This window comes from Orycteropus afer, unplaced genomic scaffold (assembly GCF_000298275.1).
Source record: "Orycteropus afer afer isolate SDZICR_OR568_19922 unplaced genomic scaffold, OryAfe1.0 scaffold00101, whole genome shotgun sequence".
Taxonomy (NCBI): domain Eukaryota; kingdom Metazoa; phylum Chordata; class Mammalia; order Tubulidentata; family Orycteropodidae; genus Orycteropus; species Orycteropus afer.
The window spans coordinates 4369089-4395158 of record NW_006921688.1 but is presented as its reverse complement, the minus strand read 5'-3'; the positions used below and the strand labels follow the sequence as shown (position 1 = coordinate 4395158).

Sequence of the window (26070 nt, the reverse complement as noted above, 5' to 3'; positions counted from 1 at the left end):
TAGCCTCAGAAACCCAATGGGGGTCGCTATGATTCAGAAACAACTCCATGGCAATGAGTTTGGTTTTTTTGCTTAGTTAACTGACATCTGAACAGACCGGTTCTTCTACTTCAAAGAGTGTTAAGTTCTGTTTGTTGTTGTTGTTGTTATGTGCCATCGAGTCGGCCCTGACTCATAGCGACCCCTCCTTGGGTTTTCGAGGCAGTATCACTACGGAAGTAGGATTGCCCAACCTTCCTTCCGAGGAGTGGCTGGTGGGTTTGAACCGCCAGCCGTCTGGTTAGCAGGCAAGTGACTTAGCCACTATGCTACCAGAGCTCCTAAGTTCTGTTTAGGGATGAGGAATTCTGATATGAAGAGGTCACAATTTTAGAGACATTTTAGAAGGGACTGTGAAATAGGTCAATGCATTTTGATGTATACAACAAATAAAACAGGTAGACTAATTCAATCCACATGATGCTAATGTTACAGGGTTCAAACCACAAAGTAAAATCAATGATGCTATTTAGGTAAGTCAAACACTTCTATTTTCTTATATGCAGATTACATTTTGTGAAAATATTTTCCCACGATATTTAAAGAAACAAAATAAGCAATCAGTCTTGTAGCATGAATGATGAACTACTTGAGAAACCTTATTAAACCATAAAAACTGGTCTTGTGTTTTTGTGATCCATCCCTGGGCAATGAGTCTCCTCTTTTAGGACACTGGACTGGGCGTAAAGAGCTCTCAATCTACTTCTATGAAAAAAAGGCAGTCTGGGAGGATCTACAAGGAGAAAACAGACAGATACTGAAAAGTATGACGAGCTACCTAAAGAAATGAAACAGTCCTGAAAATGAAAAAGTCAAACAGATTAAACAGATTAGACTAATGCTGAACTGTCATCTTCAACTACACTCAAATCTCTATGAGTCTAAAAAGTAAAGAAAAAAGTGCTTACTTCGGCAGCACACGTACTGAAAAGTAAGGAAAAAACTATGACATATGAAGGCACGTGCAGGTCATGCAATCCAGCAGTGTGCTCCAGAGACCAGAGGGTTTGGAGTGAGGAGGTTATTAGGCTCAAGTAGTTCAAAATTAAAAAAAAAAAAAAAAGGTTGAAAAACTAGATAATCTTTTTCAATAAACATCTGATGTTAATATAATCCACAGATGTATTCCTCTGTATTTTCCCTTTTGGAAGAAATAAATATTAGGGCATTATTTCTCAAATTTTAAAAACCATGGCCTATTCAGATAAACATTGAAAATCACTGTATCTTTGCACATCCTTACCTACCAAGATTGGTTTGACAGGCTGTTATTAATATGGTTTATTTTATTTGAACTGCAGACTTATATCCCTCTATTTCTAAAATTGGGAACTCTGGTGGCATAGTGCCTAAGGCATTTGACTACTAACCAGAAGGCTGGTGGTTTAAACCCACCAGCCACCTTGGAAGGAAGGTTGGGCAACTGCTTCCGTAGTGATTCCACCTCGGAAACCCAAGGAGGGTTCACTATGAGTTGGGTCCAACTTGATGGCAATGTGTTTGGTTTTTTGTTTTTCTAAAATACGAGATTCTGCTTTAAAACCAAACCCAAACCCACTGCCACTAAGTCGATTCTGACTCACAGAGACCCTATAGGACAGAGTAGAGCCACCCCTCAGGCTATACATCTTTAAGGAAACAGACTGCCTCTTTCTCCCGCGGAGTGGCTGGTGGGTTCAAACTGTGGATCTTTTGATTAACAACCGAGTACCATAACCACTATGCCGCCAAAGCTCCTAGATCTGCACTCTCTCTCTCATTGCCGTCGAGTCAGATCCGACTCACAGCGACTCCTCCTTGGGTTTCTGAAGCAGCATCACTACAGAAGTAGATTGCCCAACCTTCCTTCCGAGGAGTGGCTGGTGGGTTTGAACCACCAGCCTTCTGGTTAGCAGTCCAGTGCCTTAGGCACTATGCCACCAGAGCTCCTAAATCTGCATTTAGAGTTTGTTTATTTTCTTAAAAGAAGTATAAGGATGTAGGCTGTTATTTTTGAGTGGGACAAGAAGAGATGGAGGCAGGAGGAGGGGACAAAGAACAAGGCAAAGGGAAAACAGAAGAGGAATATATTCTCCTTCGTTTCTAAACCCCAGCCAACCTACCACTAGATCTCAAATAGCATTAATTTGAAATCTGTTTAAATGAACTATGATTTCAAGTAGCATTTTAAAAATCAATGCTGTAGCTATTTTTTAAACCTGTTCTTTAACACAAGAATGTAGAAAAATCCTGAACCCATTTATTTAGTGGTTCTAATGATCAAGTGCTGGCTCTTGTTCATGTTGAGCACGGGACCCATAGAGGGCAAGTCCTCAGTGAAGACCCCAACAGAAAAGACTGACCAAGCGAGGACATGCTCTGCCATGAGACCCCACAGCCCACCAGCCTGAAGAAGCTATGAAAAAGTTAAAAATGAGTACAGTGATAACAAAGGGAACAAACATGTCAAAAGAATAAGACCCTATAAATAAAAGAAGGGCAGATTTTGAAAAGTATCCTAAGTAATCTTTAGAAATAAAAATAGTCACTGAAATTAAAAAGTGAAATAGATGAAATAGTGTAGGAGATGTAGCCAGATACTGGGTAACCTGGCAGGCAGATTTAAGACGACTACTCCAAGCACCCAAGAGCTCTGGCAGCACAGTGCCCAAGGCACTTGACCGCTAACCGGAAGGCTGGCGGTTCAAACCCACCAGCCACTCACTCCTCGGAAGGAAGGTTGGGCAATCTAATTCCACAGTGATACTGCTCGGCAACCCAAAGAGGGGTCGCTATGAGTCGATTCAACTTGATGGCAGTGAGCTTGTTTTTTGTTTCCTTTAATAAACTGAGGGACTACTGTGTGTCAGGTGCTGTTCTATACACCTGGGAAGTCAACGAACAAAACAGGCATTTAATCCCAGCCCCTATGAGTTTACACATCATGAGGAAGGAACAGAGAAGAGAGAGTGGAAAGGGCAGGCAGTAACTCTGTAATCACGGGGTGCACAACTGACAGCCAGATCTGTGGGTCACGTGCAGCCCCCTGTTTTGTAAGGAAGTGCTACTTGGGGTACAGCCACGCTCGTTCGTTTACTGACTGTCTATGGCTGTTTTTGAACTACAACAGCAGAGCTGAATAGATGCAACAGAGACCATGTGACCTGCAAAATCCGAAAAGATCTACTACCTGGCCCTTTACTAGATTGCATAGAGCCTTGCTGATCACATTAAGGCCTCTGAGGACAACAGCAACCCATCACAGCACAGAAAGGATCCAGGTGAAAGGACTCCAGTAAAATAAGACACCCTGTACTCCAGGTATCACTGTAAGAGGCACAAGGTGACAACAGCATTGCTGGGAGCTTTAAGGCTCCATTCCTGACTAACCTCACTCAAGCCTCACTAATGAGCTGACAGAAAAAGAAGTGCACCCACTTCTGGGCATAAATACTATTTACCTGCCCCTTCTGTTCTTCTGCAAATACTTTTGGCACTCAATAAAAAAAATTACAAAACACACAGGCAAACAGGAGAAAAACCCAACCCAGCATCAAGAGAGAAACAGAACCATCATCAACAGAAAAAAACTCAAAGAGGACCTAGCTGCTGCAGCTATCAGACGGAGTTTAAAATAACAATGATTATTATGTTAACAGATCTAGTGAACACATGCAGGGACAGATGGAGAATGTGAGAAGAGTGATGGAAATTATAACAAAGAGCCAAATGCTAGAAATAATCTAGTATCAGAGAAAAAGAATTCCTCAGATGAGCTGATCAGCACACTGGCTGCAGTCTAACACACACGTAACTGATGAAGCAGGAGACTAGAGAAACAACTTAGAATAAGTAAGAAGTAATCACAATGTCTTCAAAATTAGGGAAAGACAACCAATCACATCCAAGAAGCCCAGAGATTCCCCAACCAATATTCAAATAGCCGAAAAACCAAAAGCAACACCTAGCACATCATAAGGTGCCCTGGTGGCGCAAGCAGTGACAACTGGTGGCTAACCAAAGGCTGGCAGTTCAAACTCACCCAGGGGCTCTGTGGGAGAAGGGCCTGGCAAGCCACTTCTATGAAGATCACAGCCAGGAAAACCCAAAGGAGAAGTTCTCTCTGAAACATGGGGCCGCTATGAGTTGAAAACTGACTCAATGGCACTTAACAACAACAACAGACACATTATAATCAAATGGCTGAAAACTAAAGATCAAGAGAAAATCTCAAAGGCAAGTAGAGAAATGAAATTGTTACACTAGGCAAATATACAATTAAAATAAAGCTGATTTACAACTCTTAATCTGTATGGAAAGTTATACAAGATTCTAATTTATTTTCCAACTAATTAATGCATCTTAGAAAATACATTCCAGAGCAGGGGTTGGGCATTCCCTCAGTCACCTACAGCTCCACTGTTGTTGTTGTTGTTGTTATGTGCCATCAAGTCGGACCCGACTCATAGCGACCCCTCCTTGGGTTTCCAAGGCAGTATCACTAAGGAACTAGATTGTTCAACCTTCCTTCCGAGGAGTGGCTGGTGGGTTTGAACCGCCAGCCTTCTGGTTAGCAGTCAAATGCCTTAAGCACTATGCTACCAGAGCTCCCACGGCTCCATTAGCAATTTCCAATTAGGTAAGTCTTAGTGTTTCTTTCAAAGTAAGAAAGTAAACCACAGGGACCCTACAGATCAGGGTAGAACTGCCCCAGGGGGTGTCCAACGCTGTCACCTTTACAGGAACAGACTGCCAAATCTTTCTCCCACGGAGCTGCTAGTGGGGTCAAGCCACCAATCTTCTGGTTAGCAACGAAGCGCTCAGCTGTGGTACCACCAGGGCTCCTGAGAACTCACAGAAGACAGCTACTATTATTTAGAGGTGGCCTTTAGCATCAGGCAGAAATCTGATGCAAATCTGAGTTAGGAGAAATGAAGGAGCCACAGTTACTGAAAATAGTATTATGGGAATGGTTTCAAAGCTAGTGAATGAATTCTTCAGAATGCTTCTAAGACACAAAATATTACATCCTTTTACAGAGCAAGCAGTGTCTGCAGTCTGCAGAGGTGGCTCAGGAGTAAGGAAGGGCCAGATTATCTCGGCTTCGACTGCAGCTCTACAGCGAAACACTGCAAGTCCTTTGTCAACTCATTCAGATCTTTCTTTCCAGTGAAAACAAAATGTTAGAGCAGAGGGGTTAACAACTGTATTACAGAGATGACAGCATCTGTAGACCTCTCAGCAGCTCTTCTGTATGTTTAAGTTATAAACAGGCTAAAATGTTGTGAATACAGTAGGAAAGAAAGCGCCTCCATTTCTTCTAAGCCTCTGGATATTTACGTGTCCAGGTCACTTTTTTTTGTGGTCTGGGATTCCAGAAAATAGGAGTGTCTGGATGAATTTCTAAAAATCACTATGAAAATTCAGCTAAAGCTCCACGGTTTTCTTTTCCAGCTGTAGTTCTGCTGCAAGCTTAGCTCTCAGTGTGCAAGCTGACACACACTATTTGTCCATCAAGGAACAGCATTAGACTCCTACTGAAGAACGGTGGCAGGACTGCCAGCACGCTTTTGCTCTGATCAGCCTCCACCAAGTAAAGAAGGGTTGGGTGTTGACTTAGGAGAAAGAAATGTGACAATTATACTTTCAGGTTCCAAAAGGAGGAGACAGTTTAGAAAAAGGAGTAAGGAAAGCTCACAAAATGCTTACAGTTGTCAAGTTAGGCTAGAAATCTACTTTCACCTCTGCTATGGAAAATAACTGAACAGAGAGATTTGAGAAAGTCACTTAACACTGGTGATTTGTTTGTTTGTTTTGGAATGTGAGAGAATGTTATAAACAATCAGTGAAGTACGTTATGAGTGAATATTTGGACAAAAGAAGTATCGTTTCAGCTACACATGCAGACGGCACCTAACAACCACAGCACACATGCAGGTAAACCAGGCTCCTGTGCGACTGACCCAGTGATGTGCACTGCACGCAGAGGAGGGGTGACTGGCCACAGACTTGAGTGGATCAGCTGAAGGAAAACTCCCTCCATTCTCGTCATTTATTTACATATTGAGTGTCATGAACGTAAAAGCCAAGCTACAGAAATTCAATTATATTAGCCAGGAGTTTTATGTAGATGGCTGACTGAGAATTGCATTTGTGTCATCTGTTGCCTTCTGAAACTCCACGACAATGACACAGGCACAATCCAGTAACAACAAAGGAGGAAGAGGCAATTAGTGGACAGAAGATTTCAACAGGTTTCTAGAAGACCGACAACAGAAGAAATGGCACAGGCTGATGCAGAGTGCAGAAGGCTGCAATCCCACAGGGCACTGCAGACAGGCGACAGCGCACCTGCCCTGAGGAATCCTCAAGAGGCTCCAGACACTGGAGACTATAGGTAACAAGAAGAGGCAGAGTGAGCAACAGGGCAGAAAACAGGAGGGTTAACTGTACACCTGTGTACATGGAACAGCCAACTTCTCCCCAGTCATGTGTTTTCTCTTAAGGTTCCCAAAACACCCATCTCCATGCCTGCCCCCGCCCCCGCCCCCAACACTGGTGAAGAGTTCTCTTGGCACAGCTGGCTCCTCACTTATTCATCACAAAGCAGTCTGCCAACTGACAAGTCTTGTTTACATACACAGAATTTTTAGTTAGCTGCCACATAACCTCATTCTTAATAAGAACCAACAGTCAAGGATCACCATGTATTTGAAGAACACCTGAAAAACTAGACAAACATAAAAACTAAACCCATGTTAAGTGAAGACCACTCAGGAGAGGGAAGCTAACTTTAATTCTAATTAACATCACCAGGAGATTTAAGACAACACACAATACCCATAAAATAGAATTTTGTGTTGAAAAAGGAATCAGAGAAGAACTAAACCACTTCCTAGAAATAGAAGGCATTGCAGCTGAAATGAAAATTTCATACATGGGTTGGAAATTACCTAAAATGTAAAACAGAAAGACTAGGAGGTGAAATATACTGAGAAATAAGACAGTGAAAGATAGAGAGTCGTGCCGGGATGTTACATATCTGAACAAGAAGAGTTCCAGAAACAAAACTAGTGGGGATCAGAAGAGAATTTCCTGGGGCTACTCTTTAAAGTGAAGAGGCCCTCTGAATATGGGATGAGATGCTGGGAAAAAAATACACCTACACCTAGACACATCATTGTACAAGTTTTGACTACTAGGATGAAAAGCCCCTAAATGTTTCCAGAAAGAAAAAAAAAAAACGACATGTGAACACACAAGCATGCCCTCCCTGAGGGACACGAGCCTCAGTACCACCTGCTGTGGACAGATGACTTTTAACCAAGAATTCTATCCCCACCATCACTCAGGCATGAAGATGTACTCGGGCACTCAAAGGACCTAGGACAGTTACCTCCCAAACCCTTTACATGTTGTTGCTGGTACTGTCAGGTGCTGTGAGTCGGTCCTGCCTTACAGCCACCCAATGTGCAACCGAAACCAACACTGCCCAGTCCTGTGCCGTCCTCTCAGTCACTGCTATGCTTGAACCGAACCCACTGGTACAGCAACTGTGTTAATTCACCTCATTGAGGGCCCTCCTCTTTTTCACTGACCCTTCTACTTTACAAGCATGACATCATTCTCCAGGGACTGGTTCCTCCTGATAACATGTCCAAAGTACTTGAGATTAAGTCATGCCATTCTTGATTCTAAGGAGTATTCTAGCTGTACTTTTTCCAAGACAAATTTGCTCATTCTTCTGGTGGTCTATGGTCCATTTAATATTCTTCACCAACACCATAATTCAAAGACAGAAATTTTTCTTTGGTCTTCCTTTTTTCACTGTCCACCTTTTACAGGCATATGAGCCAACTGAAAAATAACACGGCTTAGGTGAGGTGCATCTTCGTCTTTAAAGTATTATCTTTGCATCTTTTGCAGTAGATGTGCCGAAGGAAGTCTTTTGATGTCTTGACTGCTGCTACCGTGGGCACTGATTGTGGATCCAAGTATAATGAAATCTTTAACAACTTCAATCTCTTCTCCATTTATCATGATGTTGCTTACTGGCCTAGTTGTGAGGATTTTTGTTTTATGTTGAGGTGTACTCCACACTGAAGGCTGTATATAGTTTTTGATCTTCATCAGTAAGTGCTTCATCACTTTCAGTAAGCAAGGCTGTGTCATCTGCATGTCACGCGTTGTTAATAAGTCTTCCTTCAATCCTGATGGTACATTCTTCTTCTTCTTCTTTTAATACATTTTATTGAAATATAATTTATATACAGTGAAATGCCACATTCTTTTAAACAGTTCAAAGCTACTCAGATTATGTGCTTAGCATACAAACTGAGTAAGTACGGGGAAAGGATACAACTCTGATCCACCTTTCCTAATATTAAACAATGCAGTATCCCCTTGTTCTGTTTGCATGACTACCTCTTAGTCCATATACAGATTCTACATGAGTACAATTAAGTGTCTGGAATTCCCATTCCTTGCAGTAGTATCCATAATTCGTTATCCACAAAGTCGAATGCCTCTGCATAGTCAATAAAACACAGGTAAGCATCTTTCTGGTATTCTCTACTTTCAGCCAAGATCCATCTGACAACAGCAATGATAACCTTCATTCCATGATCTCTTTTGAATCCAGCTTCAATTTCTGGCAGTTCAAAAACAACTGTTTTTGAATTATCTTCAGCAAAATCACTTGGTTGTGATATTAAAGATATTATTCAATAAATTTCTGCATTCTGTTGAATCACCTTTCTTTGGAAATGGGCACAAATGTGGCTCTCTTCCAGTCTGTTACCCAGACAGCTGTCTTCCAAATTTTTTGGCACAGATGAGTGAGCATCTCCAGAGCTGCGTCCATTCTTTGGAACATCTCAATGGGTATCCCATCAATACCTGGAGCCCTGTTTTTCACCAATGCCTTAACTGCAGCTTAGACTTCTTCCTTCAATATCATCGGTTCTTGATCATATGCTATCTCCTGAGATGTCTGAATGTCGACCAATTCTTTTTGAATACAGTGACTCTGTGTATTCCTTCCATCTTCTTTTGACGATTCTGCATCATTCAATATTTTGCCCATAGAATCCTTCAATATTGCAATTCAAGGCCTGAATTTTTTCTTCAGTTCTTTTAGCTTGAGAAATGCCACTTGAGAGTGCCTTTTATTTTTTTGTGTTAAAAAGATTTTTCATGCTTAAGTCTTCGAGAGGTCCCTGGTGATGCAAAGAGTGCTTGACTAATGACCAACAGGCTGGTGGTCTGAATCCCTCCAGCAGCTGCAGAAGAAAGGTCTGGTGTTCTATTTCTGCAAGATTACAGCCACTGAAAATCCTAGAGGGCAGTTCTACTCTGAACACATGGGGGTGATTTAGTTGGAATTGACTCAATGGCAACAGGCCTTTTTTTCCTTTAAGTCTTTTGGAACTCATATTCTAAAATAAATCAAGCTTTGTCTAGACTGTAACTTTACTGAGAGGAGGAAACATATCTGTTATATCACTGTGTAATGGCACTGACTTTTGGGCCATTTAAATCAAGTATCCTGATGCTTTCTTCTATTTTGCAGTTTTTAAGTCTGAATTCATTATCTTGCCTATAATTTGAGCAAAAGACATAAATAAAAAACTGTGAGGAATGTTGCTTAACCTTAATTATTTTAAAGAAGATGAGATTATTTATATATTAATATTAATAATGGATGAGAGTGTTAAGTCATTTAGGTGTAAATGCCATGTCTGCTAGAACAATAATTTGTTGGCACTTACCTGAACACAATTAAGATTATGCATGCAATTTATGGCATTAAGAGTAGATGATGATGTCTAAAAGTTTTGTTTACAGAGCCACAAAAAGGTGTCACAGAAATACAACTAGGTGAACTATTACAGGAACTGAGGATGTTTACAGCTTAAAGAAATAATTTAAAAGGCAATATGGTAGCTATTTTCAAGTTTATAAAGTGTTGCCATAAGGAAGAGAAATGAGACCAGTTCAATATAGTCTCAAGGAGTATCATGTAACACAGAAAAGATTTCTGTTTTCATTTTTCAAAATCTTGGAATAGGGAAGAGCTTCCTAAGTAAGACACAAATAAAACCTAAAAGTCATAAGGAAAATAAAAAAATGATAAATTTGAATATGTTGTTGTTGTTGTTATGTGCCGTCGAGTCGGCCCCTACTCACAGCAACACCTCCTTGAGTTTCCAAGGCAGTATCACTATGGAAGTAGATTGCCCCATCTTCCTTCCAAGGGGTGGCTGGTGGGTTTGAACCACCAGCCTTCTGGTTAGCAGTCAAGTGCCTTAGGCACTATGCTACCAGAGCTCCTAAATTTGAATATATAAGAGTTAAAAATAATTTTACCAACCAAGTTAAAGTAATAACAAATTAGAAAAACCAGACTAGGCAGCCTACAAAAACAGGCAAGTTCACAAAAAAAGGGCATACAAATGGCTTAAAATACATGAAAAGAGGTTTAGCCTCACTCATACTTTAAAAAACTCAAATTAAAAAAAATATATATATATTTTTTACCTACCAAGCAAAGACGTGTATCTCACCTACATAGTGATGGGTGGTGTGAAAGGATGTGCTGAAAATGATTCGCTGTTATAAACGTGGGAGCATAAATTGGTATTGGCAACATCTACTGTGGTGGTCGTTAGTGTCCTCCACCAAATATTTCTCTGTGCCTTGCAGGCATGTGGTAGAACTGAACTTCCCCATTTGCTCTGAAGTTAGGGGTGTCCATGTGACTTGTTTTGGCTAAAGAATAACAAGGTGTCTGGGCAGAAGCTTCAGGAGCCAGGACTGATCTGGCATACTTCCTCTGTCTTACCTGAACAATCATGGAAGCAGGGAGTGGGCAGCTTTGTCTTGGGTCCCTGAGTGAGGAGGATACAGAGCAGAGGCCACCAACTAAGACAGACAAGGAGTGAGAGCTACAAGTAAACCTTTGTTGTTTTAAGTCATAGTCTGTTACCGTAACGTTGTTGTTATGTCCCGTCGAGTCAGACCCAACTCATAGCAGCCCCTCCTTGGGTTTCCGAGGCAATATCACTACGGAAGTAGATTGCCCCATCTTCCTTCCGAAGAGTGGCTGGTGGGTTTGAACCGCCAGCCTTCTGGTTAGCAGTCAAGTGCCTTAGGCACTATGCTACTAAGCCTAAATGATAAATTAGAAATGTACCTATCCTTTGATATAGCAGTTTCACTCCTGATAATCTCTTCTGCCAACCTACTTGGACATGGGCACAAATATGTATACAAAAGGACTTTTACTGCAGCACTGTTTGTAAAGCAAGATCCAAAATTAGTAACCACCTTAAGGGCCATTAAGAAGAGATTGGTTAGAGAGATTATGGTACAAAATATACTGTAGCTACTTTTTTTTTTTTTTTTTTAAAGCAGTAGATCTGCATTTCCTGGCAGAATAATCTTAAAGATACACTAGGATAAAGAAAAAAAAGCAAAATGGTATGTTCCATTTGTGTAATAAGAAACAAATATATATATATACTTGATTTATGCTTTCCATTTCTGTAAGAATACAAAACGAAGTGTTTGTGAATATTTACCAGTTATCTCCGATGAGAGAAACTTTTCATTATACATCTTGTTGTTCTATGCATGAAAATTCAAGTATATGTAGAAATGTAGAAAAACAATAGTCCAACACAATCCCCCCATCAGAATGCCAGCTGATTCTTTATCAAAATTGACAAGCTGATTTTAAAATTTATATAAAATTTTCAAAAGACATTGAATAGCTAATACAATCTTTAAAGAGCACAAAGCAGGAACTCACTCTTCCTAATTTCAAAACTTACTACAAAGCAACAGTAATCAGACAGTGAGAAACCGGCCTAAGGGCAGACAGAAAGATCATCGGGCAGGATTCAGAATCTAGAAATAGCCCGTGTGTCTACCAGTCAACTGATATTCTACAAAGATGTCAAGACTAGTCAATGGAGGAAAGAACAGTCTTGTCAACAAATGGTGCTAGGATATCTGGATAGCCACACACAAAACAATAAAGTTGTTAGAGCTCTACTCTCACATCATATAAAATTTAACCAAAAAATAGGGCAAAGATCTAAGTGGAAGAGCTAAAACTATATACAATTCTTAGAAGAAAACATAGGAGTAAATCTTCGTGAGCTCTGATTTGACAACGGAGTCTTAGACGTGACACAGACAGCATGCATTGCAAAAGAAACAACAGGTAAACTGGCTGCATCTAAACGAAAATTCTGGTGCTTCAATAGACACTATCAAAAAAGTGAAGACACCTACAGAGAGAAAATAACGGTAAATCCTCTATCTGATAAGAGACTCATATCTAGAATATACAAACAGAAACACAAATAACTGAACTGAAAAATGGGCAAAGGATACAAATAGGCATTTCTCCAAAGAAAATATACAAATGACCAATAAACCAAAAACCAAACCCACTGTCACTGAGTTGATTCCTACTCCACTGAGTTTCCAAGGCAGTAAATCTTTACGGAAGTAGACTGCCCCATCTGCCTTCCACAAAGCAGCTGGTGAGTCTAAACCGCCAGTCTTCTGGTTAGCGGTCAAATGCCTTAGGCACTGTGCCACCAGAGCACCTTACAAATGACCAGTAGGCACATGAAAAGATGCTAGACATCATTAGCCATCAGGGAAATGCAAATCAAAACCACAATGAAATACCACTTTCCACCCACTAGAACGGTTATGGAAAAAAAAGGTCAGATAATAGCAAATGTTGTTGAGGATGGAGAAACAGGAACCCTTATGAACTGGTAGTGTGAATGCAAACCAGCACTGTCACTCTGGAGAACAGTGTGTCAATTCCTCAAACAGTTAAACACTGAGTTAACATATGACCCAGTAATCCCACTCCTAAGTATATATCCAAGAGACCTAAAAAAAAAAAAAAAAAAAAGTCCACATAAACACTTGTACACAAATGCTTATAGCAGCATTATCCCAACAGCCGAAAATTAGAAGCCACCTCAATGTCCTTCAACTGAGGAATGAACAAACAAAATATAGCATAACCATACAATGGAATATTATTCAGCCATAGAAAAGAATAAAGGTCACACTACAACATGAATAAACTTTTTAAGCATTATGCGACAATGGTTTGGCAAGAATTCCCAGCTATTATTAAAGAATTATGGAACCCACTACCATGGAGTCAGATCTGACTCACAGCGACCCCTCCTTGTGTTTCTGAGGCAGTATCACTATGGAAGTAGACTGCCCAATCTTCCTTCCAAGGAGTGGAATGAAATAAGGAAAGTAGGCCTTTTTTCCCTCATCATGAAAACTGGTTTGAATGAGTGAAGCATTTTGTTTCTCATACCTATAAAGGGAGCTCTGGTAGCAGAGTGCCTAAGGCACTTGACTGCTAACCAGAAGATTGGTGGTTCAAAGCCACCAGCCACTCCCTTGGAAGGACAGTTGGGCAATCTACGTCCATAGGGATACTGCCTTGGAAACCCAAGGAGGGGTCGCTATGAGTCAGGGCCGACTGACGGCACATAACAAGGACATACCTATAAAAGTTCTCAGTGTTATTAAAAACATACCTTTATGAAAGAGGAGGAACACCATGAAGTCTCAATACCACAAATGCTGACTATTTCTGGGTATTGTTCAGAAGCTAGGTAGAGTCAGGTGGTACAACTCAAGGGGGGCAAAGGTATCTGGCCAGGAACCTGATTCATTCATGACAAGAAACGTTCTCTTAGGTAAAATATGAGTCTTCATAGCTGAAGAATTCGAACAAAAATTTATCATTTTTTTTTTTTTTTTTTTCCCCCTATTTTGCCCTCATTTTTCACTGGAGCTCCTGCAGTGCTTCAGTGACACAAGTTTACTTGTCTTTTGTGGGAAATGGAGAGTGCTAGACTTGGTGTTAATATGAGCCACATCCTGGAAAAAGTTTCATGAATTTTTTTTTTCCCTGCTAACTACACAGCAGAGGTATATCAAACAATATGTATTTTTTATGAACAAATTTTCATCTTTGAAAATTTTTAATGTTAGACTAAAAAACATTTTGGTTACCAAATTATGTATGCTTCTTCCTCAATTTGGGAAAAATGTTTTTCTTTGATTTTAGTACCTGGATCAACTTATTTTTCTACTCTGAAGCCATGTTTCAGGAGCTTTGGAAAGATCACTCTCATTGTAGGAAGCAGAGTGACTTCTTTCCCGTTATTATTCATAGCATACAAATTAGCGTTCAGAAAAGACCCTTGTTTAAACATCAGAAGATCTCCCCGTTTAGTATCATCCATGTGTGTTGGGTAAACTAAAGCATCACACGTTTTAGGTTAAAAGTATAGAAGACATAATTTTCAGAAAAGAACAATCCTGACTTGAACCAACTCAAGGAAACACTGTATCATGATTTTAACTGGTCTATGGATGACAGGAAAGTGTGGGTCAACACCAGTTCCACAGCAACCAGAAGGGAATCAGATGAAAGCCGACGGTACAGCTCCTACCCAAGACGGCACGCGCGCACCCACACACGTGGATACTGTGAGGTACAAGTCACAAGAACGTGGGCATATTTAAGAAAGTGATCACAGTGGTTGCAGCTGTTTAAGGGCTGACAGTGAAAAGCAGCAATTTGAGTGGCAGACTGAGGAACCCACTGGCTTGCTTTTTGGTAGGCTTTGAGCTCTCAAACCAGAGCCTTCACGCATCAGGATTTCTTTCTTTCAAATCCTCAGGTGCCTTGTGAGAAGGTGCTCCCAACACTTAGTATCTACTCAGGCCATCACTTTATTGGTTTCATATTATTTCTAATGCTTTTTTTCCCCTTAGCTGTCCATGTATTTTTTTTTTTTTAATTGAGTGCTCTATTGGCTCCAAGCTGCTCATCTCTAAGGGATTATATGAAGCTATAAGATCAAACTGAAGAGTCTTCAGAGGGTTTATTTTAAAAATTTAGGAAGAAAAACATTATAGAACTGTGGTTAAGAGTGTGGACTCCCCATCAGTCTCCTAGGCCAGAATCTTGACTGTGCCTCTTGTTCTCTGGCAAGTGCCTCAATCCATCTAAGTGTCTGAATCTGAAAACGGGACCATCTCCACTGCTGCTGAGGCAGTTCCTACTTGTAGCACTCCTAAAGGACAGAGCCGAACTTCCCCACAGGGTTTCCAAGGCTGTAATCTTTACAGAAGCAGACTGCCTCATCTTTTCTCCCACGGAGTGGGCTGGTGGGTTCAAATCACAGATCTTTTGGGTTAGCAGCTGAGTGCCTTACGCATGGTACCACCAGACTTCTTTCCAAGGCCCCCAACACCTACTTTATCATTGGTTCTGAGAAATAAGTGAGCACTCAGAACATTGCCTAGCACACAGAAGCTTTTAGCAAATATTAAACAACCAGCTGCCACTGCGCCGATTCCAACTCATGGTGGTCCGCGGTTGTCAGAGTGGGACTGCCCCGCAGGGTTCTCAAGGGCTGACTGTTTGGGAGCAGATCACCAGGCCTCTCTTCTGAGGCACATGCCTCTGCATGAACTCAAATTGCCAACCTTTCAGTTAGCAGTTGGGCACCTTAACCATCTGCACCGACCAGGGGGTTAGTAATGTTTAAGACTCCAGTATTCACATTTTTTCCTTGAGCAAATACAAGCAGGGAAAGAGAGACAGGAAATCCTAGGGCTGGGGGAGGAGTTTACACAAAGACCAAGAAACACCTCATTGAAAACGTGACTTTGGAGTAAAGAGCCAAAGAAGAGAGGAAGCTTAACTGCAGATTTCTGGGAGAAGAGAATTCCAGACAGAGAACAAGTAGAAAGGCCCTGTGGTTTGGTATGCCTTCTATGTTGAAGGAATAGCAAGAAGGCCAGTAGGGTGAGCAAGTGAGGTGATGAGTGATAGGGAAAAAGCCTGGGGGGCAGGGGGCAGCAGATCATGTAAGGCCCTGCAGCTTTTACTCTACTAGACAGCAACTGTGTGTGGGGGGTAACATGATCGATTTCCATTCTTATTAACAGAATCTCTCTAGCTGCTGAGTTGAAAGCACAGCACAAGGGGGCAGATCAGTTAGTAGGCTATTCCAGTAATCCATCTCAGAGATGACGGTGGCTCAGGCCTGAACGGTGACAATGGGAGTGGTTAGAAGGGACAGAATTCTTGATACACAATTTGAATGTTAGAGTTGGCAAGATTTGCTGTCCATTTAAATGTGCAATGTGTGAGAAAGAGGGAGTCAAGGATGTTTCCAAGGTTTCTGGCCTAATAATAACTAGAAAAATTAAGTGGTCTTAACAACATGGGAATAGTCAGTTGAGGGGAATGTCAGAAGCTGTTTTAGACATGGTAAGTTTAAAATGCCTATTAAACATTCAAATGGAGATGCTATGTAAAAATTAAAAGTGACTTGCAATTCAGGGAAGTGCAGGTCAGAGTTATAAATTTGGGAGTCATTAGCATACAATGATATTTAAGGTTGTGGGACTGAATGAGATATTGGGAACAGCAGTGATAGAAAAAGGTCCAAGAATTGAGCTCTGGGGCTTTGATCTCATTTGTTGAGAGGTGTAAGGAAAAGAGTTGAAAGGGCAAAGAGATGGAGGCAAACTACCAATGAAAAAGGGAGAAGTGGAAATCCTAGTGTAGAATCCTAGAGGCCAAATGAACAAAATGTTTCACAGAGAAGAGGGTGGTCGACTTTGTCATGTGCTGCTAATACAGACCAGGGAAGAAGAGAGCTGAAAGGTGACCACTGGCTTTAGTAACAATCCTGTCCTTGATCATCTTGGCAAGAGCAGTTTTGGTTGGCTGTAAGGGTTAAAACCCTGATGGGAATGGATTCAAGAAAGAACGGGAGGAAACTGGAGATAGCAAGTTAGTTGTTGCTGTTAGGTGCCACTGAGTCATGGTGACCCTACATACAACAGAACCAAACACTGCCTGGTCCTGGGACATCCTCACTATCATTGCTGTGCTTGAGCCCATCGTGGGAGCCACTGTGTCAATCCATCTCATCGAGGGTCTTCGTCTTCCTCTTTTTCACTGACCCTCTACTTTACCAAGCATGATATACTTCTCTAGGGACCAGTCCCTCCTGACAGCATGCCCTAACAGGTGAGACGAAGTTTGGCCATTCTTGCTTCCAAGAAGCATTTGGCTGTACTTGTTCCAAGGTAGATACATTTGTTCTTCTGGCAGTCTGCTGTATTTTCAAAATTCTTCATCAATACCACAGTTCAAATTAATTCTTCTTCAGTCTTCCTTATTCAGCTTTCATGTGCCTATGAGCCTATTAAAAATGCCTTGGGTCAGGCCTCCATTTATCGTGATGCTGCTTATTGGTCCACTTGTGAGGATCTCTGTTTTCTTTATGTTGAGATGTAATTCTTACTGAAGGCTGTAGTATTTGATCTTCAGTAAGTGCTTCAAGTCTTCAATTTGAGCAAGCAGGGTTGTGTTATGTGCATATCGCATGTTGTTAATGAGTCTTCCTCCAGTCCTGATGCCACATTCTTGTTCATACTCAAGCTTCTCAGATTATTTGCTTAGCATACAGATTGAACAAGTATGTTGAAAGGATACAACACTGACACACACCCTTCCTGATTTTAAACCATGAAGTATCCCTTGTTCTGTTCAAAGGCAGCTGTTTGGTCTATGTACAGGTCACTCATGAGAACAATTAAGTATTCTGGAATTCCCATAATTTGCAATGTTACCCATAACATTATGGATATGGTTATGATCCACACTGTTGAATGTGTTTGCATATTCAACTAAGTACAGGTAAACATCTTTCTGGTATGCTCTACTTTCAGCCAAGATTCATCCGACATCAGCAATTAATGATATCCCTCGTCCCATGTTCTCTTCGGGAGCTCTGGTAGGGTAGTGCCTAAAGCACTTGACTGCTAACCAGAAGGCTAGAGGTTCAAACCCACCAGCCACTCCTTGGAAGGAAGATGGGGCAATCTACTTCCGTAGTGATACTGCCTCAGAAACCCAAGGAGGGGTTGCTATGAGTTGGGTCCGACTCGACACCACCACCACCACCACCAATAACTTGTTCTCTTCTGAATGCAGCCTGAATTTCTGTAGGTCTCTGTCAATATATTGCTGCAACTGGCTTTGAATTATTTTCAGCAACATTTTACTTGCCTGTGTCTTAATGACATTTTTTCAATAATTTCCACATTCTGTTGCATTACCTTTCTTTGGAGTGGGCACAAATACTGATCTCTTCTAGTCAGTTGGCCAGGTGGCTGTCTTCCAAATTTCTTGGCATACATAACTAAGCACCTCCAGTGCTGCATCTATTTGTTGAATCTCTCTCAGTGGGCACTCCATTAATTCCTGGAACCTTGTTTTTTGCCAGTGCCTTCAGTGTCACTTGGACTACTTCCTTTGATACCATTAAGTTCTTAATCATATGCTGCATCCTGAAATGGCTGAACATAAACCAATTCTTTTTGGTACAGTGACTGTGCACTTCTTCCATCTTCTTTTGATGCTTCCTGCATCATTCAATATTCTGCCCATAGAATCCTTCAATATTGCCAACTCCAGGCTTGAATTTTTTTTTTTCCCACAGTTCTTTCACCTTGAGAAATGCTGAGGGTGTTCTTCCCATTTGATTTTCCAATGCTAGGTCTTTGCACATTTCATACCAGTTTGTCATCTTGAGCCACCCTCTGAAATTTTCTGTTCAGCTCTTCTGTATCATTTCTTCTCCCCATTTTTGCTACTCCATCTTCCAGAGCAAGTTTTAGAGTCTCCTCTGACATTTATTTTGGTCTTTTCTTCTTTTCCTGTCTTTTTAATGACCTTTTGGTTTCCTCTGTATGATGTCCTTGATGTCATCCTACAATTTGTCTGGTCTTCAGTCACTGGTGTTCAATGTGTCAAATCTATTCTTCAGATGGTCTCTAAATTCAGGTGGGATATAATCAAGGTCTTACTTTCACTCTTGTTTTAATTTTCTTCAGCTTCAACTTGAACTTACACAGGAGCAACTGACAGTTGGCCTGTGACCTTGTTCTGACTGATGATATTGAGCTTCTTTATCATCTCATTCCGCAGATGCAACTGATTTATACTTGTGTATTTCAGCTGGCAAAATCTATGTGGTAAAACCGCTGCTTATGTTGTTGAGAAGGTGCTCTGGTGGTACAGTGCCTAAGGCATTTGACTGCAAAACAGAAGGTTGGTGGTTCAAACACACTAGCCACTCCGTGGAAGGAAAAGCAGGTAATCTATTTTTATAAAGATTTACCACCTTGGAAACCCAATGGGGGTCACTATGAGTCGGAATCGACTCGATGGCAGTTTTTTTTTTTTTTGGTATGTTGTTGAGAAACAGGTATTTGCAATGAGTAAGTTGCTGGTCTTGCAAAAGTCTATCATGTGAGCTTCAGCATCATTCTTTCACCAACACCATACCTATACTTCATTTCCAATCACCAGTAATTATCAACGTATTTTGATTGCATGTTCAGTCAAGTTCAGACTGCAGAAGTTGGTAAAGTGTTCAATTTCTTCATCTTTGGCTTTAGTGGTTGGTGTGTAAATCTGAGTAACGGGAGTATTAATGGCTCTTCCTTGCAGGCATATGGACATTATCCTATCACTGACAGCACTGTACTTCTGGATAGATCTTGCAATGTTCTTTTTGACGACAAATGTGGTAACATTCCTCTTCAATTTGTCATTCCTGGCATAGCGGACCATTTACAACCATCTAATTCAAGATGGCCAATAGCAGTTCATTTCAGCCAAGAGCTCTGGTGGCATAGTGCCTAAGGCATTTGACTGCTAACTAGAAGGCTGGCAGTTCAAACCCACCAGCTGCTCCTCAGAAGGAAGACTGGGCAATTTACTTCTGTAGAGATATTGTCTCGGAAACCCAGGAGGGGTCGCTATGAGTTGGTTCACTAATGCTTAGGATATGGATCTTTGTGTGTTCCCTTTCATTTTGCACAATTCCTAATTTTCCTCTATTTATACTTTGTATATTCCACAATCCAATTATTAATGAACGTTTGTAGTTGTTTCTTCTAATTTTGAGTCATGCCACATTAGTAAATGAAAAGCTTTATTCCATTTACATCATTAAGGTAGACTTTGAGGAGGCAGCTCTTCCCCAGTCGTATTTTGAGTTCCTTCCAACCTGAGGGACTCATCTTCTGGTACTCTAACAGAAAACATTTCACTTGTTTTCTAAGATTTTCCAGTATTGTATCAGACAGTGTTATCTAAGGACCTAGACAGCTTTCTGCTATTCTGAAGGTTTTCAGTGCCATTTTTTTTTTGGAAGTAGACTGTCATGTTCTTCTTCCTAGTCTGTCTCAGTCTGGAAGTTCTGCTGAAACCTGTCCATCATGGTGACTCTTCTGGTATATGAAATACTGGTAGCATAACTTCCAGCATCATAGCATCACATAAGCCACCACAGTAATGACAGACAAGACAGCAAGTTTAGGCACTACTTTATTCTCACATTCTAGTTAAATATGAGTATCTTATGCCTAGTTCACTGGAAAATTTCCTTATCAAGTTATCTTCATAAAAAATGTACTCTCCAATTAAGGAACGTTTAAATATATGAAATCTACTACTTTTAGGGAAGGAGAGAGGAATTGAGAAAAAAGCAATTAAAAAATCAGTGGAATAAATAATGGTATATTAAAATGCATGTAATGCTGAAACTAAGCAAAGATGATTCCAGTCAGTTACCAATTTATGAAAAATAAGTAAGTTTTAACAATTCTAATGTGATTATAATCACCCAGAAACTTTCACACGCACATGCACAGCCAAACTCACAAGAGCCTATGTCTCACCATTCGGAGACTTTGACTGGGCTGGGGCCTGGGCATTTTTATTTTCTGAAAACTTGAAAAATACTAGAATATAGCCATTTAAAACATAAACCATTCAGACTCCTTTAACAAACTCAGCAGTAAAGTCAGTGTATTAAATACTAATTTTTTTTAAAAGGACAAGTGCTACTGGAGATAGTGAGTGGGTTGCCTGCTGAATGGGGATGACCTTGGAATATTTTCCAAGCTATACCTGGAACAATTCACCGGGGATACAAATATCACTAAGATATGTCTTTGCTCTAAAGGATTCATGATTAATCTACAAACTTTCATCAACATTCAAGAAAATAAACACTTATCCTCCACTTTCTGATCTGAATGAACCAAACAGTTTCTAACTGAAGATTCAATTATTTAAGGAATTAAATATAGCAAAAAATTTGTCTCTACTTGAGTTAACACAGATATAATTTAGTATTATGCCAGTAACAACTAGTCTGTTTCAGAAAAGGATAATCAACTGAAAGAGATTTAAAACCACCTTTCTTATTCACAATGCCAATTAAAAAGGAATGTTGCATTAACTTGAGATTTCACGGAGAGTGAAAGAGACAAGCATAAGCAACAGATTCACATTTCTTTTTTGGGTTAAATTATTCTAGGACCCATGAAGCAATTTAGACTTTGATCTAAGTATAATGTCATGCTATAAAAATAAAAAAGAGAATTCATTGTTAATGCTTCAAAAATCTGGCCAAAGAAGGTAAATTCATTGTATTAGTCAACTATAAGTTTCTTATTATGTGTTTTTATGGATTTTTATTTGCAGAAATTTTCCAAGCAAAGCAGCATAAGTACAGGTAAAGGATTAACGTAAGAGACAAGTGTTATAAACCCTCCAGAGTCCAGAGTGAAGATTTAATAGCTCTATTACTCACACTTCAAGGTACAGGAGAATAAGTCCAAACTAAAAATCTAAATGGACAGTCTCGATGTTCGTACCATTTGGGGCAACATTTAAAAAATATCAGTAAAAGATGAAATAATAATGCAGATGCCCATTTCTACTATAAAATCAAAAGTACATCAATAAACCCAGCATGGAAAATTCTCTCGCTTTTAGTATTAATATTACCTTGTGTGTAGGCAGCATCATCAGATCCCATACTCAATTTCCGTGCTTCACTTATTCTATCCACATGTGCTAAAGCAGGGTCCGTGAGGTGCTGAATATTCTCTGTTTCTACATAATGATCAGGATGATTCAGGAGATTTGTAAGTTCAAAGGTAGGGGACACGACCCCTGGTGAAACTGCAGGGGGCTTATTGGGAGAAACTGTAATTTTGAAAGTGTATTTTGTATTGGGTTGCGTGACCACCACTCGAGGAGAAGTTGCAGAGTTACTGCCCATTGCTCGGCTTTTGGGAGGGTGGTGATGAATAAAGGCAGGACCCATGCTCACTTGCCCGGACATATTCCTGGAGGCAGCAGACGCTCCCGAGTTTGTGGATATGAATAGGGTGGGTTGATTCCGCATGACCTGTTCATCTCCTGTGGCGGCGTTGGCTGAAATATAGACCTTGGGTTGACTACGGGACATCACCTCATCAGTATTCGGGGGGCTGGCAGCTATGTAAACAGTGGGCTGATTTCTATTTAAGGTCTGGCTGTTGACTGAAGAGGAACTGCTGGAGGTTCGAGGTCCAGAGGAACGCAATTTTGAAGAACTGTTTCTTTGTGGGGGTTCAAGTTTGATTTCAATCTGGTTTTTTCGAGGTCCTGTTGAAATATTCTGAATGTTGTATTGGCTGTGGGCAGAAGACTGTGAACTACCAGATGAATGAATCGTTGGTGGTTGTGGTGTAGTAGGTGAACTGATGGGCATGTAGACATGAGAGGTCTGGTGGCCTTGCTGATTTGGCTGTTGGGCTGAGGTATGTGACAGAGGATTAGATGTAGGGTAAGTAGTCCAGGGACCAGGTTGTGAAGGCTGATAGACTTGTTGAGGGTTCAGAGGATTATACTGAGATACCCAGCCAGAATGCTGTTGTGTCTGTCGAGCTGTACCACTAGGAGTTGTAATGTAAGGCCTAATATAGATAGAATTTCCCTGTGGACTGTTAAGTACAGGTGGAGGTACACCATGTATGTGCAAAGATGTAGGAGTATTACGACCAGTCTGGATATTTGGGGCTAAAGTTACCATAATGGGATTAAATCTGGGAGTTTGTTGAGACAGGTTAGATGCTCCTTTGCTGCCTAAGTGAAATCCAAGATGTGGTACTGAATTTGAAGCACCAGATGCACTGGACATTCCAAAAACATTAAAGCCTTGAGGAACTTGAGCTGGTGCTGTCTGTGGCTCCTGCTGAAACAGTTCATTATTGGACTGACCACCTTGAAGTTGGCCATCACTGATGCTGTGCGTTAGAGTCCTACTTCCATTCATTCTATTTCCCTCTCTTCCATGGTGGTAAACATTCTGTGACTGCAAGTCCAAGTTGAGAGAAGTCATGTGATTGCGTAGACCAGAAATTCCAGAATCATCTGAAAAATTCAAGTCTCCTTCACCATAAAGATATCTTGTACTCTCCTGAGAGAGAACTGCACAGCAGGCATCCAGGTTATTATTATTCTGTAAAACAAAATAAAAGCAGCTTTACGTTAATAACCAGAAATTAATGCTTATACTGTCTTCACTACTAAAATAACATGTGATTAACAAAGGATGGGTTAATACAATTCTAACAGATGTAGCTGAACTTTTTATTTGAAAAGAACTATTTTTATGCAAATGATTGAATTAAAATTCCTCACCAGTAATGGAAAATCTTTCTGACTAACAATAACTGAAAGTGAAACAAATTGTTCTGTTTTAGAAACTATTTTAGAGTAAAACGGACTCATGAAATAAAGTTAAACTGTCACATAATTGAACAATATAATTTGAACATCAAATAAAAGGTAATTATTCAACTTTAAGTATGTAATACTGTAAAATTAAACTTTTAAAAGAAGTTAATGATATAATTAAAAAATTTTAAAAGTATTTGGAAGAAAACATTCTACCAGTTCTTATATTCAAATGCTATATAAATTCTTTTAAAGTAATGATTTTTAAAAAATTGTATTTGTAATATTTAAATCAAAATATTTAAACATACAATCTATACCAAAGTCATTTTAATTCCTCAATGCTTCCTCTTAACTTACGTAAAATACATATTTATATACATATATAAAGAGCTCTGGTGGCACAGTGCCTAAGGTATTTGACTGCTAACCAGAAGGTTGGTGGTTCAACCCCCACAGGCCACTCCATGGAGGTAAGATGGAGCAATCAATCTACTTCCGTAAAGATTTGCTACCTCAGAAATCCAGTGGGGGTTGCTATGAGTCAGAAATGACTCGATGGCAGCAAGTTTGGTTTTTGAGTTATACATATATATTTCACATAAACTGATACCAAACTCACTGCTGTCAAGTTGTTTCTGACTCACTGCGACCCTTCCTTGGATTTCAGAGGCAGTATCTCTACAGAGGGAGCTCTGGTAGTGTAATGCCTAAGGCACTTGACTGCTAACCAGAAGGCTGGTGGTTCAAACCCACCAGCCACTCTTTGGAAGGAAGGTTGGACAATCTACTTCTGTAGTGATACCGCCTCGGAAACTCAAGGAGGGGTCGCTATTAGTCTGGTCTGACTCGACGGCACATAACAACAACAGTAACATCTCTACAGAAGTAGATTGCCCAATTTTCCTTCTGAGGAGTGGCTGGTGGGTTTAAACCACCAGCCTTCTGGTTAGCGGTCAAATGCCTTAGGCATTACACCACCAGAGCTCCTATACATGTATGAAATTTAGGCTCTTCGGGTAGCCTCCAGAATAATTTAGTTCATATCTAAAGAGACTGCTAAATACTAGTTATAGATCACTCATTAAAATATTTACCGAGGAGATGTAATATGGGTAGCATTCTGTGCAAGGCCGTGGAAAATTCAATGACATATAAAGCCTAACTTTTCCCCTAGAAAAGCTTGAAATTCAACTAGGGAGACAAATTATGCATTCTTGAGAAGGTAACTATCAAAACGTAAGTTTGTGCCAAATAAGAGGTGGCATGAAGTTTAATAAAGAGAGTTAAAATTTTAGGCCACTGTAGACAGGACTGGGTTAACTAGAAAGGTATGGCCTGATGGGTTTCAGAGTACATATAAGATTTGGATAGGGGAGAAAAGGAATTCTTGGTGGAGGGAACAGCATGAATGAAGTTACAAAAGAGGGGGAGGGGAAGGGGGAGGAGGAGGATGAAGAAGAAGAAAGCATGTTTCAAACAAGGATTTTGGAACAGATATAGCTAGAGTTAAAGGTTCATTTTGGAAATTTTGTTAAATAAATTGGTGGAAAATCAGACTGGGATTAAATAATGGAGGATTCTGAAAATCCTGAGTCACACTAGAGTTTGGACTTTATTACAGGCAATGGGGAGCATCACTCAAGGTAAGCAGACAGAAATAAACACTTAAAGGGTATTCTAGAGAAGTCTGTTGATGCTTGGGATGATCAGGAAAGGGAAAACCTTTTCATAAGAAGACCATTTAGAAGACATGAAACAATGAGGATTTGACAGTGGAAATGAATTACAAAAGTTGTCAATGCAATTTGTCCAAGAGAGAGAAAAGTTCAGAGAGGACTGGAAGATTAGGAGCCTGACAGAAAGAGGACAGTGTCAGACATCAAAAATGAATTATCAAGTCAAAATGTCTACAGGTAGTTTGATACGAGATAAAATCTTAGTAGACTAAAAAGGCATCTTAAAGTCTTGTTAAGAACAAGTAACATGAAAGGAAACATTGGCAAGTAAGGGTTGACTTTGAATAACCAACAATTTAAATGTTCAATGCTATAAAAATTCTTTTATTCTTCTCACACCTTTTAACTGACATATACTAGTTTTTGAAATAAAATTTAAAAATTGATCACAATCTTCATTAACTGATTACTCCTCATTGTAGGCAGGCCCAGTCTTTTGCCAAATCTAATAGGTGCTTTCTGCTTCAGACTAATATTATTCATCCAAAAAACCCCTCCAAACTCACTGTGCCACTGAGTCAATTCCTCCTCATAGCGACCTCCAATGGGTTTCCAAGGCTGTATATCTTTACAGATGCAGACTGTCTTATCATTCTTCCATGGAACGGCTGGTGGGTTTGAACCACCGACCTTCTG

General features: G+C 40.3%; 1 protein-coding gene across 1 annotated transcript in view; it reads right to left on the bottom strand.

The window, feature by feature from the left end:
- TAB2 (TGF-beta activated kinase 1 (MAP3K7) binding protein 2) overlaps positions 1–26070 on the bottom strand; it is a 37413-nt gene that overhangs the window by 5141 nt on the left and 6202 nt on the right. The window contains 1 exon segment of the mRNA XM_042781294.1: positions 21977–23477. Within this exon segment, the coding sequence (XP_042637228.1) occupies positions 21977–23477 (1501 nt within the window).